At 41.3% G+C, this 15,438-nt stretch overlaps 1 protein-coding gene across 2 annotated transcripts in view; it reads right to left on the reverse strand.

Moving 5' to 3' along the window:
- Positions 1-14,550, reverse strand: part of Brd7 (bromodomain containing 7) — a 37,458-nt gene extending 22,908 nt beyond the window's left edge. The window contains exons 1-6 of one of the 2 annotated variants that reach the window (XM_036188088.1): positions 14,220-14,550; positions 13,821-14,029; positions 9,247-9,376; positions 8,914-8,971; positions 5,224-5,368; positions 1,262-1,372 (exon numbers count right to left, since the gene is read on the reverse strand). In XM_036188088.1, the coding sequence (XP_036043981.1) occupies positions 1,262-1,372; positions 5,224-5,368; positions 8,914-8,971; positions 9,247-9,376; positions 13,821-14,029; positions 14,220-14,268 (702 nt within the window). In that variant the 5' untranslated portion in view covers positions 14,269-14,550. The remainder of the gene's footprint in view (positions 1-1,261; positions 1,373-5,223; positions 5,369-8,913; positions 8,972-9,246; positions 9,377-13,820; positions 14,030-14,219) is intronic. The other variant, XM_036188087.1, reaches the window with a different exon arrangement.
- Between the last annotated feature and the right edge of the window lie 888 nt (positions 14,551-15,438).

Raw genomic sequence — 15,438 nt, forward strand, 5'->3', positions numbered from 1 at the left:
AGGCCTCATACTTCATCCAATGTTATTCTGAAATTCAGGCCACTGTTTCTCCCACTGCAAAAGTCTATCAAGAGCCCTTTAGGGAAATGATTACAAGAAAGGGCTGTGGAGTAGCTCAGTTGATAGTGTTTGCCTACACATGCACAAAGCCCCAGGTTTGAGTTGCAGTACTGAATAAAACTGGGAGTGGTAGCATATGCCTATATTTCAGTACTTAGGAGGTGGAGGTAAGGGGACTATCATCCTTGGCTAAATGGTCCATTCAGGGCTAGCCTTGGCTACAGAAAAATCTTGTCTTAAAAACAAAAAGGCTTATGAAATAGCTCAGAAGGTTAGACACTTGCCACCAAGTTTGACAATCTGAGTTTAAATATTCAGGACCCTTTGCCTCCCTACAAGCTGTTCTCCGACTTCCACATACATGCTGTGGCATGCAGGTGAACAGGTACATGTGTGCACACCTAACAGTATAACTTTTGAAAAAAAAAAAAAAAGACTGGCCAGGCGGTGGTAGCGCACATCTTTAATCCCAGCCAGGGCCACACAGAGAAACTCTATCTCAAAAAAACAAAATCAACAAAAAAATAAAAAGAAATGTGAGCATCTTCCTATCTTTTCTTTTGTGTGTGTGTGTGTGTGTGGGGCAAATTCTGAAAGATCAGAAAAGCAGAATAAGTCACAGCTAACCTCACCTCGCCAATTCCTCAGCTGATCTTGTTTCCTCAAACCGGAAGCCTCTGTGTCCTCATCCGAATGGATCTCAGCTGAACTGCTGCTAAAAGCCTAAAAGCTTAAAAAGAAACTAGTTCCTGGTCCTCACACCTTATATACCTTTCTGTTTCCTGCCATCACTTCTGGGATTAAAGGCGTGAGTCACCATGCCTGGCTGTTTCCAGTGTGGCTTTGAACTCACAGAGATCCTGACAGATCTCTGCCTCCTGAATGCTAGGATTGAAGGTGTGTGTTCTCACTGCCTAAACCTATGTTTAATATAGTGGCTATCTAAACCCCAGATAAGTTTATTGAGGTGTACAATATATCAACCACATTTCCCCTTTTTTTGTTTAAAATAAAATATATACAGTCAAGAATTACATTAACAATGTCTAGTCCATTCACATTTGACAGTTCCTATCTTTTCTTGATAGAAATTTTCTCCTAAGTTCTCACTACTTTAATATGATTTGCCAATGAGGAAAGTATCATTTAGCAAAGATATAGATTTTATAGTAGTCATTAATTTGTGAGAGAATTTCTTTACCTGACTAAGAATTTTCATCCCTGAGTGCAATAACTTCTTTGCAGCTTTATAATAAATGGTCTCTGGCTTGTTGTAAATCATTGCATTAGTACACATTAGCTTGAAGTTATCCTACAAAGAGAATATCAAGAGGAAAAATGCATTAGAATCAAACTCTTAATTCTTTATCTAAAATCATATAGGCCCTGTAAAAATTTGAAAAACAAAATAAGACATCATTTTCTGTCACCATTTATTAAATAACAACTACAACAATTTAAGACTAATAAAATAGGTACATGTTAATTTGTTTATAAATTCTTAAGCATTTTAGTATCTGTGTATTAACTTTCAATCTAGAATATAAACTTAAAAGTTTTTTCAGTACAGGCAAAAAAACACAAAAATTTTGGAGAAAATATTTTTATCTTAAATTTAATAATCCAAGCTGGGTAGTTCATATAATTACAAATATTACCCTCAGTTTTTAAGACAAATTTTAAGTTTGTACTTATGAGTTAAATATTTCATTTCAAATTTTAATTAAAAACTGGGACCAGAGCTAAATTATAACTTTTTCTATCAAATGCAAATAAACTGAGTAAAAACGTTGAAATATTTACACTACGTTAAAAGTGTTTATAGACACTTCCATAAATTAAACATAATTTCCAGATATTATAAAATCCTGTCAATGTGAAATAAACCATACAACTTCAAGGAGTTACAACATGTAACTGGAGTAGCTAAAATTATCAGAACTGTCCTGGGGCTTACATTACGTTTCAAAGATGTGTGTGTGCTGAAGCGTGAGCCCTGCACTTTTTCCTGGTGAGACATTTTCACACCTGTAATCATGTATGATCATGCCACTGCCCTACTATTAAATGGAAAGAAATGCCCCACAAACCTCCAAATCCCAACCCAAACCACTCAGATCCCACTGTTATAGTGATGACAGTTTAGAACACTTCAACAAAATAAAAACAGGCAGATGGACTAAGTTCTTTTAAGAATTTATAAGTAGATTCCAAGTCCACAGTAAGTTTGCTATCAAGTTAAAATTGAATCAAGTATATGTGAATACTTAGTTCTTGTCAAGGACTTTCCTAAACTCTGGACCTCCCAGAATCTGAGGTGAACTAGGGTGCAGTGAGTGAGACATTAGACTCTATGTTCCCTCAGGAAACAGCAGTTGGCTGATTGGACAAGAGAGTGAGGAGTTTATGAATTGGCAGCAGATCACTTTACTGATTCTAGGTCTTGTCTGTTAAAGTACTTTTTATTTTCTTTGTGGTGTTGGGGCTTAAAACTAGGAACCAGCTACATTTCCAGCCCAAGGTAACTTTCAGATTCCTTAAATTTTAGCTGTCATGTGGTAAGCTGGCATTACTGTACTTTGTGTGATGGCACTTGGCCACTCAAAAAGCTGAATCTTTTTGCACACCTTTCTTCCTCTGGAAAACTCCAGAAGGCTAAAATGCCCCATTTAAGTGCTAAAAAGTTTTGAAATTTACTTAAAACATACTAAGGGGACAAACTTCTGCTCTCTCCTGTGATCACAAGAGGAAGACCAACAACAAACCAACCCACAACCGTAAAACTCTTTTCTACTGAGTAATAAAGTCTGAAATAAACTTCCAAATTTTCAGTAGATCAAAATATGTTGGGTTTGGAGAGATGGCTCAGCGATTAAGAACACTGACTTCCAAAGGTCCTAAGTTCAATTCCCAGCAACCACATGGTGGCTCACAACCATCTGTAGTGAGACCTGGCGCCCTCTTCTAACCTGTAGACACACATGCAGGCAGAACACTATTTAAGAAAAAAAAAAATGGAAAAAGAAAATATATCAGAAAAAAAATGTCTATTTAGGTAAGATAGTGAATCCAAGTTTTCCAACTAAGTCCATTATTACCTATATGTTCAAACTAAAACTGAAGAAAATCGTATGCTGGTAGTCTGCATAAATTTTAGTTGATTAACATGTGAATTAAAAGAGAAAAGGACTAAATAAAGCTGTTTACTGTTTCATTTCCTTTTGCAATTGATTAGTGTCCATCTTTTGTTGGTTGAACACTACTATGTGGGACCCCCTGCACAAAAAATAAGGTAAATAACTGAAGCCAGGTTAAGTGTGTGTGTGGTCTAATGCAAACTTTAATCACATAAGGTTAATTTACACGATTAACATGAAAGCACATCTCTGAAATGAACATATACTCAGATTATTTGAAGAGGAAAAAACATTAAAACAAGAAACACACATACTGTCCTGGTGGCTTCTAGATTGTTGGGGGGGGGGTTCTATGTGTGGGGGTCATTAGGTAGATGTCAGTGTCTTTCCCTCTCACCTTAGTTTTTGAGACAGGCTCTCCCACTAAACTGGGAGCTCAATATTTCAAATAGAGTAGCTGGCCAACAAGCCCTTTCCACACAGCCCCCTCCCACAAAGTGCTGAGGTAAACAGTTACCTGCTTTATGTAGGTGTTAGTGATTTAATGTCCAAGTCCTCATGCTTGTACAGCAAGTGTTGTAGCCACTGAACCTTCTACCCAACCTCCCTAGATTCTTTATATGTCATTTTTATTCTTTCTTCCTCCTGCACATTGGGGATCACATCCAGGGCCTTATGTATTCGAGGTAAGAGCTCTCCTCTACTTTTAAGCCATGCACTCTCAGCCCTCTTCTCTTCAAAAGTTGAGAATTTATTAACAGCCAGAGTAAACTCAGGGAACAATTTACTTTCATCAAACTGGAAAATACAATTAAACTTTCCTTGGATATTTTAATTTATTAATAAAATAATGTGTTTATGTGTGCATGTTTGACAGTCAGGACAACTCTAGGGGGTAGGTCCTCTCCTGATCCCTTATGGGACCTTAGCAATCAAGATCTGTGTGCAAGTACCCATTGATCCACTTTGCCAACCCAAGAGTTTCTAAAGTAGAAAAATACAGTCTTTGGACATTCAAAATAAGTAAAATTATTTTAAAATGAAGTTAAAAATTTAAAAATTAATTTAAAATGAAGCTAAATATCAGATGGCTGGGTGATGGCAATGGGGCAGCACTCAGGAGGCAGAGGCAAGTGGATTCTGTTGAGTTCAAGGTCAGTCTGGTCTATAGAGTGAGTTTCAGGACAGCCAGGGCTACATAGAGAAACCTGTCTTGGAAAACAAAAACAAACAAAAAAGACTAAATATCAGATTTTGAAATAATTGTGTATTTGCATGATCCATGTGTATGTGCACTGGAGTTGAGAAGACAGGTTTATGATCTTAGTTCTCTCCTATCTTTCTGTGTGTTCCCGAGACTGGCTTCAGGTCACCAGGCCTGTGTAGCAAGTGTCTTCATCTGCTTAGTCTTCTTGGTGGCACAGATTTGAAGATTACTAAGCCATTTCTCCCCCACCCCGAAATAATACTTATTTTTGAGGCAGAGTCTCTACATAGCCCTGCTGTCCTGGAACTCATTATGTAGGCAGGCAGGCCTTAAAGTCAGAGATCCATTTGCCTCTGCCTCCCTAGTACTGGGATTAAAGGGTGTACCACCATGCCTGGCAACTAAATACATTTTAAAAGATCACATTTACCTATTTTGCGTGTATTTACACACACACACACACACACACACACACACACACACACACACACACACACGTCATCACCCACTACAGCACATGTAGATAACTTTGTGGAGTATGTTCTCTCCTCCATCATGGTGATCTTGGGAATCTAACACATATTTGCAGATTTTTAACACAATTTTCTAATTTTATACAGGATCCAAGAGTTTGACTCTCCATTCAAATGCATTATACTTTAGTCTACTTCTCTAATAAATAGCTAATGAACCACATCTGGTGGCACCTATTTATAATTCTAGTCCTTGGTAAGTGCAGGCAGGAGGATCAGTTCAAGGTCAGGCTGGGCTAAACAAGATCCTATCATAAAACAAAATGCAATTACTAATTACAATTACCTTTAGTTCTTCTATGGATTGGTAGTCATTATTCTTGATCTTTTCTTTCATTGTACTAAAATCCATTGGGTGTTTAATTATCATGGAGTAGCCAGGAGCAATAAAATCCGTCACAGGAAACGAAAAGAAAGCACTTGGGTCTTTCCTATGTACACACATAAAAGGTAACGTTATATTATGTCTACCATAACCTACTATTACAGAACCAAAGTCAGAATAATAAACTCTCATGTACAGAAAAAATTTATACATGCTTTTTATTAAAAACTGAAGAAATGATTTTCAAGGCCAACTAACTTAATAAGGGTCAAATACTTTAAAGAGTGACATCCTCCAACCCCCTACCCCAAATCTCACAGTGCAGCCCTGGCTGTCCTGGAACTCACTCTGTAGACCAGGCTAGCCTTGAACTCAGAGGTCTACCTGCCTCTGCCTCCCAAGTACTGGGATTAAGAGTGAGTACCATCACCACCTGGCTAACAACAGTACTCTTAAGGAACAGAACCTCTCTTTTAGAGAAGCCATCTAATTATCAGTAGCTTCTATGAGTAATCTAGATTAACTGTCCAGTGATTCAGCCTGGTTTAACTATGAATACATACCCGCAACCTTTCTTTTTGGTTCTGTACCTAATAGGTTTGCATTCCTGCTCCATAAAAGAATACTTTCCCAATCAACTAATTAACATTTCTATTACATACACGTAGAGCATCCCTTCTAAAAGACATTTAAAAAGTTCCTATTGGTGGGCTCGAGAGATGACTCATAGGTTAAGAGCACTGGCTACTCTTCCAGAGGTCCAAGTTCAATTCCCAGCAACCCCATGACTCACAACCATCTGTAATGGGATCTGGTGCCCTCTTCTGGCATGCAGGCAGAACATTATATATACAATAAATAAAAATCTTTTTAAAAAGTTCCTATTGGATTGTGGAGGGAACTGATGGGATATGGGGAAGGTTGGGACTGGGCATGAGGACAGCCTGCTTGGGTTCACTCTGCTGCAGCATCTCTTTGGTTGGTCTGTCATCCCCTCCAGAAAGGGACTGGAGGCATTCTGTGTGACCCTCCTGTGCTGTCAGCCTGTGGTGACTTGGAGCCATAGCCTAGAGGTCCTAGCCTGCCTGTTTTATCCAGCTGCAGATGCTCAGGCTCGAAGAGGTCAGAGCACACAGCATGAGAGGCAAATGGAGGAGGACATCCTAACCTAGTGAAAAGAGTGATAGTGACATGGGCGCACAGTGCCTTCAGGGACTCTAAAAAGCCTCTTGTCCCAGAGCATCTCCTCACAGAGCAAGGCCTATGAGTGCTGTATAAATACAATGGAAGGAGGGGTACTGTTTCTTGATTAGATACTGAACATCTGAGTTCAATCCCCAAGACCAACATGGTTGAAGGCAGAGGCAGAGGCAGGAGGATTTCTTTGAGTTCCAGGCCAGCCTGATCTATATAGTGAGTTCCAGGACAGTTATGGCTGTGTAAGACCCTATCTCAAAAAAATAAAAAAATAAATTCCATGGATTTTTATGCTTGCATGTTTGACCCATTTACCTACCTTATGTTCCTATACATTTGAGACTACATAAAAATTTCTTGGGTGAAAAGAGGTTACAAGTGGAAAAAATTTAAGCCCTTCTTTATAAGATTAGGTCATTAAATTGACTATTACTCACCCTGCAAACCTGGCATATCGGATTTTTTTTTAACTTCAAATAATAGCCATAGTAAGTGATTAAAACATAGTAAGTTACAGTAATAATTTTAAGAACCTGTTTATTATCTTGCCAGGCCCACTGACAGAACTGGCATATCAAACTGGTGGTTTTTCACACTTAGATGATGACAGAAACTAAGGAGTAAGAATAATTTGTAGCTGGGCAGTGGTGGCACAAGCCTTTAATCTCAGCACAGCAGAGGCAGGAGGATCTCTGAGTTCGAGGCCAGCCTGGCCTACAGGCAGAGTTCCAGGACAGCCTGGGTTACACAGAGAAACCTTGTCTTGAAAAATCAAAGAGAGAAAAGAATAATATGTATGGGCTATAAATCTAATGAAAGATTTGGAACCTGAATTCAGTCTATTTAAGAGTGCCTCTAATAGCTAAGCAGCAAAACTAAAAGATAATGCCAAATAGCAAAAATGCCCACTGTGGAACTCACACAGAAGTCCAAACAGTCCATGGGATTACTATGGATAACAAGCTTCACTGATGGCTGACCTCTTACCTTTCAGGACAAATTATCTGTACTCCCTATCATCAATCATTTTAATACAGAGACCACCTTGTTTTCTAACCAAAAATGGCACCACCAGAATTGATCAAATACATTTTTAAAAAATCAGGTTTAGTTCTGAGCCTTAAGGATGAAGAATCATCCAATAACTAAGGCTAGTCCCAGAATGTGGTTCTGGGTTCTAATCCTCAAAATGTTCTGATCAATGTCAGTTTCTTCTCTGACTTTAAATATTTCCTGAAGTAGACTTTATTTTCTAGGGTGATATTATTGGCAAATATTCTGCTCTTTTGTTACAAAAAGCGAAACACTTTATAGTCACAGCACCCAACTGGGATACAACAGCAATACTTGACTCTTCTCTGCTGGACTGACAAGCAGATGACTTACTCAAATGCAAAGATTAGAGATAGCATTTTCTTAGCTAGTCCAACACCTAGAAAGAGGCTAGCCAAAGCCTGATACAGTAGCCCTTGCGTTTAATCCCAGCACTTGGGATGCAGAGGTAGGCAGATCTCTGTGAGTTCCAGGCCAACCTGATCTACAAAGGAAGTTCCAGGACAGCCAGAGCTACTTGTCTCAAAAAACCCAAAGAGGGTAGTGACTGCTGATTTTCACTGACAAGCCAGACAGATGTTGGAACTACAGACTGTATCAGACTTTGGCTAAAAAAGGATGTGTTCTGCAGGTCACAGGTAATACAGCTAGGAGAGAAGTTCCCCATCAGAATGCAAGTCCACAGCTGTCAATCTTCTTGAGTAATATAAGTATCTTTGAGCTGGGATTCAAATTTAGAGTAAACGACGCATCAAAATAACAATTTTAGTTACAGCTGAGCTCTTTTATGAACTTAAATTGGTTTATTCTACCTAGCAGAATATTTTAGACAACAATCACTACACTTAAAAGGAACATAAAGCCAGGCATGGTGGCATACACCTACAATCCCAGCATTCAGGAGGTTGAGGCAGGAGGATGGTGAATTCCAGGTTAGCCTCAGATTCTGACAGCCTGTCTCTAAAACAACATACTCAATAAGGGGCCTAGAACTTACAGTACTTCATTTTATCTTTCAGACTTAATAATTGCTGAACACGGGGCCTAGGTGCCGCACACACACACAGAAAAGACTGTCCTGCACTACTAGTGGGGGTGGGGGTGTATCTGTATTGTTATTCCTAGTTTCAAGTTTTAACACGAGAAACTAATTTAGAAAGGAGAACTAGACATTTCCAAACACCCTTACAGTTAGCTGCCAATTAAAACAATCCAAGTGGAGTATGTGTCACCCTCTTGGGACTACTGTTGCCAGACAGGGTACTTACTGTCTACTTTAAAATCCAATAAGCTTGGGTTTAGGCCATACAATGACTTTAGATAACCAAAACAAAGACATGGTTTGGATCTCTCTGTTTACCCTTTGAATTACCATCTTAAAGAAAGCTGGAAAACATTTACCTCTGCAATTGTCTCATGAGTTGATTCAAAGCTTCCTGAAGGGGTGTCTGTTCTACTTCTAAAGCAAACAGGAAATGCGTGTTAAAAAGGCATACTCTAGCACTTTGGTTTTCTATCTATGTTTCAAACATCTCACACAGGAATTCCATTTCTCACAAAAAGTATTAAAGGCTGAGAATACCAAGTCAACACTGAGGCTAACTCGGAGCGCTTATGCAGCAAGAGACATAGAGGACTTAGAATAACTGGACAAGGCTGTTAGTTCTGACTCAGAAGTAATGCTCAGCCCCTTTCCCTCCTCACTCAGGACAGACAGCTCAGAGTAACTCCAACCTTCTTGTCTGGCTAGAGAGCTTGTGAGAGGCTTCTCGGGAGGAGAGTCTACTCTCAAAGGGGCATGGTACTGGAGATCTTTTTCTGCCTCACTTTCCACACGGTCTCGATCTCGTTTCTTTTTATCCTCCTAAAGACAACAAAGGAAACAAATTTAGAAATATTTCATAATCAACATCTTTACAAGTACATATCATTTTAGTTTTGAAGGGAAAAAGGTACTATTGAAAAGAATAAATTCTAAAGTAAGAAATCTTAGTGTATTTTGCTGCCATCTACTGGAGAAAGAGAACATGTTCATCAAGAAAAGAACTGCATTTCTCTATGCCAGAAATAACTGAAAAATAATACTATTCACACACACAATGTAATAATATGTCAGAGCAAACCTAAAAGACTCCCATAACCTTCTGGGAAAAATCATGAAACATTAGTGACCCAATAAACAGAAGACTTGACTAAAGGAGATACACCATGTCCATGAAGTCAGTTCTATTCAAAGTCTTCAAATTCAATGTAATGCCACTCAAACTGTAAATCAGAGTTTTTCATTAAATCTGCAAACCAATTATATACTTTTTCTTAAAGAGTGAATGATTGAAAGCAGAACAGTTTTGAAAAGGTCATAGTAAGATCATGAGGAACCAAGGATGTAGATCCCTGGTAAAGCACTTGCCTACCAGCTGAGAGGGCTTGGTTAGGTTCGATTCCCAGTACCACCAGCAACCACACAAGCAAGGAAACAAAGGCTACCAAAGATAGCAAGCCTTCACAGCACTAAGCATTTGTACAGCCTGACTGTAAAGAAATGTGGACGCAGAGAGAGACAGACAAGCAGAACAGAATGGACTCTAAATCCAGACAACAACCTACACAGCCAACTCCAAAGACTTAACTGTACAAAGCAAACCTTCAGAATGTCACATAAATGGTTCTTGAAGGCCCAAGAGTAGGGAAATTTTTCCTTAAGTGAAACACAAAAAGATTGATTCCTTAAAGGACAAATTTGATAAATTTGACATAAAGACTTATTTATTTTATGTATACATGTATGCCTGGGTATATATGTATATGTACATCACATGCATACAGTGCCCATGGAGGGCAGATGAGGGAATCAGACATTCTGGAACTGGAGTTACAGGTGGTTGTGAGCTACCTGATATGGGTACTAGGAACAGAACTCAGGTCTCTTAGAAGAACAAGTGCTCTTAAATTTGAAATTTAACTTATAAATTTTAGTGCTTCAATAAAGCCAATAATTAATCCAAGCTAAAACATCTAGCCATAAACTGGGGTGAAGTACTTAAAACATTAAAAAAATCATAAAAGGGAGAATAAGAATAGATATAAAACACTTACAAAATCATAGAAAGAGAATAAGAACCAAAAGAAAAAGGACACCACAGGAAATTCACAGAAGGGATGTGAAAACTAGCTCAGGCTCCCTAAGATTCAGGAATTATAAACTTAAAAACTAGAAGACAGGGCTAGGAAGATACCTTAGCAGTTAAGGACTGACTAATTCCAGAGGACCTGGCTTTGATTCACAGGGTGGCTCACAACTCCAGGTCCAGGAGATCCAATGCCTTCTACCTCTAATGGGCAGCAGGTATGCCGTGGTACACAGACATATACAGACAAAACACTCACCCACATTAAAAAATAAAATAAAAACTTAGAAGATAGTCTCTCTGATGGGAAAAACTTAAATGTCTGAAAAAGTTTTAATAAAAATGTAGAGAAATAAGACTCTAATACCTTTCAATCACTGGTTCTCAACCTTCCTAATTCTGTGACTCTTTATTACAGTGTCTCATGGTGTGGTGACCCATAACTATTATTTTCATGCTACTTCATAATGTAATTTTGCTACTATTATGAATCATAACTCAAATATCTGTTTTCCAGTGGTCTTAAGTGACCTGTGAAAAGGTCAGTTGACCCAAAGGGGTTGTGACCCTCAGGTTGAGAACCACTGTGTTCCAGCTAATTGAGTAGGTACAATTAGGAGAGTGATTACAATGACCTTACGAAGCTTGCAGAAGCTTTCACCCCATTCTCAGCTACTCCGCTCTCCATATATAGTCTAGAGAAACTTCACAACATGATATATAGAGAAATACATAAAACGTTTTTTTTGTTTTCTTTTTTGGTTTTTCAAAACAGGGTTTCTGTGTGTAGTTCTGGCTGTCATGGAACTCACTATGCAGAACAGGCTGGCCTTGAACAAGAGTCTGCCTTCCTCTGCATCCCAAGTGCTGGGATTAAAGGTGTGTGCTCCCAGGCCTGGCTTCCTATTATGGTTCTTAAGCTGACATGTATATCAGAATCATCTGAAGGCCTTGTTAAAACAGAGGTGGCTAGTCAGGGTCCCCAGAGTTACTGATGGTACAAAGTAGAGCCTGAGAATAGACAGAAAGCTTTGTATCAGTGACCCCCTATACCAGAAATACCCAGGTAAACTGGAAACTTTTATATGCACATTCTCAGGCTCAGAAGATAAAGTTGAGTTCTTCCTTAAAGAACACCAAAAAACTAGTCAGGCAGTGGTTGGCACACACCTTTAATCCTAGTATTTGGGAGGCAGAGCTGGGCAGATCTCTGAGTTCGAGGCCAGCCTGGTCTACAGCGTGAGATTTAGGATAGGCACCAAAAGTACACAGATAAACCCTGTTTCAAAAAAAACCAAAAAAAAAAAACCAAAGAGAAAAAATAGGCAAATGAGTGTTTCAATCTAGGAGTCCAACATCTACAAGGCAGAGGTTCTAAAGGAAGAGGAAATGGAGGGAAGAAAGTGACCACAATACTTTAGCAAATGCCCCAGAATTGAAGGTACAAGTATCCATTGTGAAATGTTAGAACAATCACAACAAAGGGGGTCAGTCCCAAAAATCCCACGAAAGCAAATACTGGTCAAAAACTAAGAACTACCAATTAGAATGCAGCAGACCAACTTCTGAACAACAGCCAGAAAATATCTGAAATCTGTTTAATTTAAAATGCTTTTAAGATCCTGAGAGAAGGGGAATGGAAAGGTGCTCAACAACGAAGAGCCCCCGTCCCTCAGAGGACCCAAGTTTGGTTCCTGTATTGCACAGTTCACAATGGCCTAGGACTCCAGCTCCAAGGGGTGTGACATCCTCTTCTGGGCTCCACATGTACCTGCATGCCACACACACACACACACACACACACACACACACACACACACTTTAAAATTCTGAGAGAAAATGCTTTTCAATTTAAATTTCTATATTGACTCAAACTCTGAATCCGAATGAGAATTCTATCCGAGGGCAAACATTTCTAAATGTGGAAGGCTTACCAAATTCTACCTGTACATCCTTCTTCTTAGGTTTCTAACCAGGGGTGGTGGCAGGCATCCACAACCCTAGCAATAGGGAGGATGAAAACAGAATGATCACACTATTCTGAGTTCTAGGCCAGCTGCTTGCCTGATGCCCAAGTGCCCAAGAATATAGTCAAGACAGGACTTGTTGGGCTCACAGGTAAAACAATCTACAACATGTTCACTTCCAAAGCTCTCAGTTAAAACAAAAAGACTATGCTTCTGTGGTTTTTGTCATTTAGGAAAAGAAAATGTCAGTCTGACTGAAGACCGTGACTACTGTCATAGTCTACCTAAAGGCAATAAAAACCTGGTCAGAAAGATAATCCATTTTAGGCATTTTCTTCCCCTGTATAATCTAAGACATCTTCAAGAGCCAATCTCTAAGGCTTGGTTACTCACCAATGTGTTTACTGACAGGGAATAGGGCACTTTGGCTGTACACAGCAAAAGAATTCTAGAACCAAACCACGAAAGCATCACTTTCAAGATACGCCAATCAATTTTAGTTAGCCACTTAGAGGCAGCTAAAACTTTTTGTGTAGCATTCTAGGACAATTCCAGATTGGGGGGGGGGGGGGCTCACCTTTGCGAAGGAAGTTCTTACTATTCAGCCTACTTTGTAAATCAAGACATCAGCTACTAATTCTTATTAAGTGAAAATGGTTGTTTGTTTTTACTCCTGGTTTATAGGTATTTCAGGCTTCTAATCATTCCCTTCAACAGATTCAAACTTGATTTTTTTAAAAAGTTTTATTATTTGGAGACAGTTACATTAAGCAGCACAGGCCTCAGTCTCCTGAGGGCTAGGATTACAGGCACGTGCCATATCGTCGCAGCTCAATTTGGTATTAAAATACTTATTTCAGAACAACTCTGAACACCCGTGGATCCCATTCACTTCTGAAAGACGGCTAGGTGAGCCAAACCTCCAAGGCTTTCCGGGGAATGACTTCTTATCCTTCCAAAATAATTATAAAAGCATCCTTTGAAGCATCTCCTCAAGACCGGGGCTCAGCTGCTTGCGTGATGTGTGGCGACAGCACCGTGCTCAAGAGTGTCATTAAGACAAGACTTGCTGAGCTCCCAGGCGATTCAGGTTCTAGCCTGCCTTACTTCTCCACAAAGCCAGAATCCCCAGGCGCCCTGCTGTCCCCTCTGGACCGAGGACGGGGAGGCTGGGAGCTGTGGACGGGGCATTAAGCAACGAAGCCACCTTTACCTTGACTCTTCTCCGTTTCCTCCCCTTCTCTTCCCCCGGAGCCTGTTTCTCTCCTTTCTTCCTCTTTTTCCGTTTCCTGTCCTTGTGTTTGTCATGGTCGCTTCTGTCTTCGAAGAGGCTCGAGTCGTGCCCGGAGCTGCCCGTGGAGAGCTCAGTGACTTCGCTCCCACCCACTTTGAGGACCAGCTTCAGGGGCTTCTCCACGTACTCTGAAACAACAGCAGGGCGCGGGCTGACGGGGGGCAGACCGAGGGCGGGCGCCCCACCTCCCAGCGCCCCACGAACACCCGCCGGGGCCGGCAGGCCCGGGTCGAACGCCGCCCCGCCGGGGGATGTCTGCGGGTCGGGGCCTTGCGGGCAGGGCGGCGCGGCTCAGCGGGCAGGCCGGTCGCTCCTCACCCTCGTAGAAGTGGCGGTCCGACTTGTGCTTCTTGTGCTTCTTGCCCATGTCCGACCGGGCCCCAGAGCCCGCCCCCCGCGCCAGGCCCAGGCCGTGCGGCGCCGCTTCCGGTCCGGGCCAGGCGAGCGGAGGGCGGGAGCGGGGCCCGCGAGACCCCGCGCCGCGAGGCAGGGGGACGGCACGCGCCCAGCGGCGCGAGGCCCCTCACGAGAAGACCACGCGCGAGACGCGGCCGAAGCGCGGGAGCCGTGGCGGGAGGGCGAGAGGCCGGCGCACCGGCGGGAGAGAGGGGCCGCGGAGCGCGCCGGGTGCAGGCTGCCGCGCGTGGCGGCTCCTGGCGGCCGGAGGCGGCGCTGCAGCCTGCGGTCGAGGGCGGGGCCTCGTCTGGGGGCGGGCTGGGAGGCGGGGCCTATCTCTCTTTCTTTTTTTTCCATCCCTGCTTCCTCTCCTTTCTTCCCCACTTTCCTGACTCCTTTTTCACTCTCCTTTGCTTTTGTTTCTTCTCTTTAACGATATTATTGAACTCCATCTGTACAGGATCTGGAAAACGCAAGAACATTTATTCTGCCATGCCCACCGATCGTCATTTGATCTCAGGGACCCACATGATAGGAGAATCTTCTGAAAAGTTTTCCTTTGACACCTCTAATGTACTGTGGTACGTGTATATCCACACACATCCCTTATGCAAATAAATAAATGAAGAAAGAAAGAAAGAAAGAAAGAAAGAAAGAAAGGAAGGAAGGAAGGAAGGAAGGAAGAAAGAAAGAGGGAAGGGGAGGGAGGGAGGGAGGAAGGAAGGAAGGAAGGAAGGAAGGAAGGAAGGTAGGAAAACAAAGCCTTATTGCTGATAGAATATATCCTCTAAGGTGTTAATTAAAGAAAACCCACCAAGTGTGGAGCAGTGCTTTTAAAAGTGAGACCTGAGGTGAAGGTGTCATCTGGAGTCGAAGGCTGGAAAGGCACAGTATGGCTTAATTTGACTATCTTGGGTGACCAGAACCCAATGGGGGTGGATTTTTTTTTTTTTTTTTTTTTTTTTAGTTTTATGCTTTTCTCTGTTGTTTAAAAAACAATTTATATGCTAAAGTAGCTGGAAAGGAAAGAAAGATGAAAATGTAGAAATTAGCACTTAAGTCGGAAAAGGTGATGAGGTAGCTGTTGACCCCCTGGGGAGGTGCCCATTGACTGCTACTCTGTAGCCCTTGTCTGCTTCTC

Source organism: Onychomys torridus, chromosome 5 (genome assembly GCF_903995425.1).
Source record: "Onychomys torridus chromosome 5, mOncTor1.1, whole genome shotgun sequence".
Lineage (NCBI taxonomy): Eukaryota > Metazoa > Chordata > Mammalia > Rodentia > Cricetidae > Onychomys > Onychomys torridus.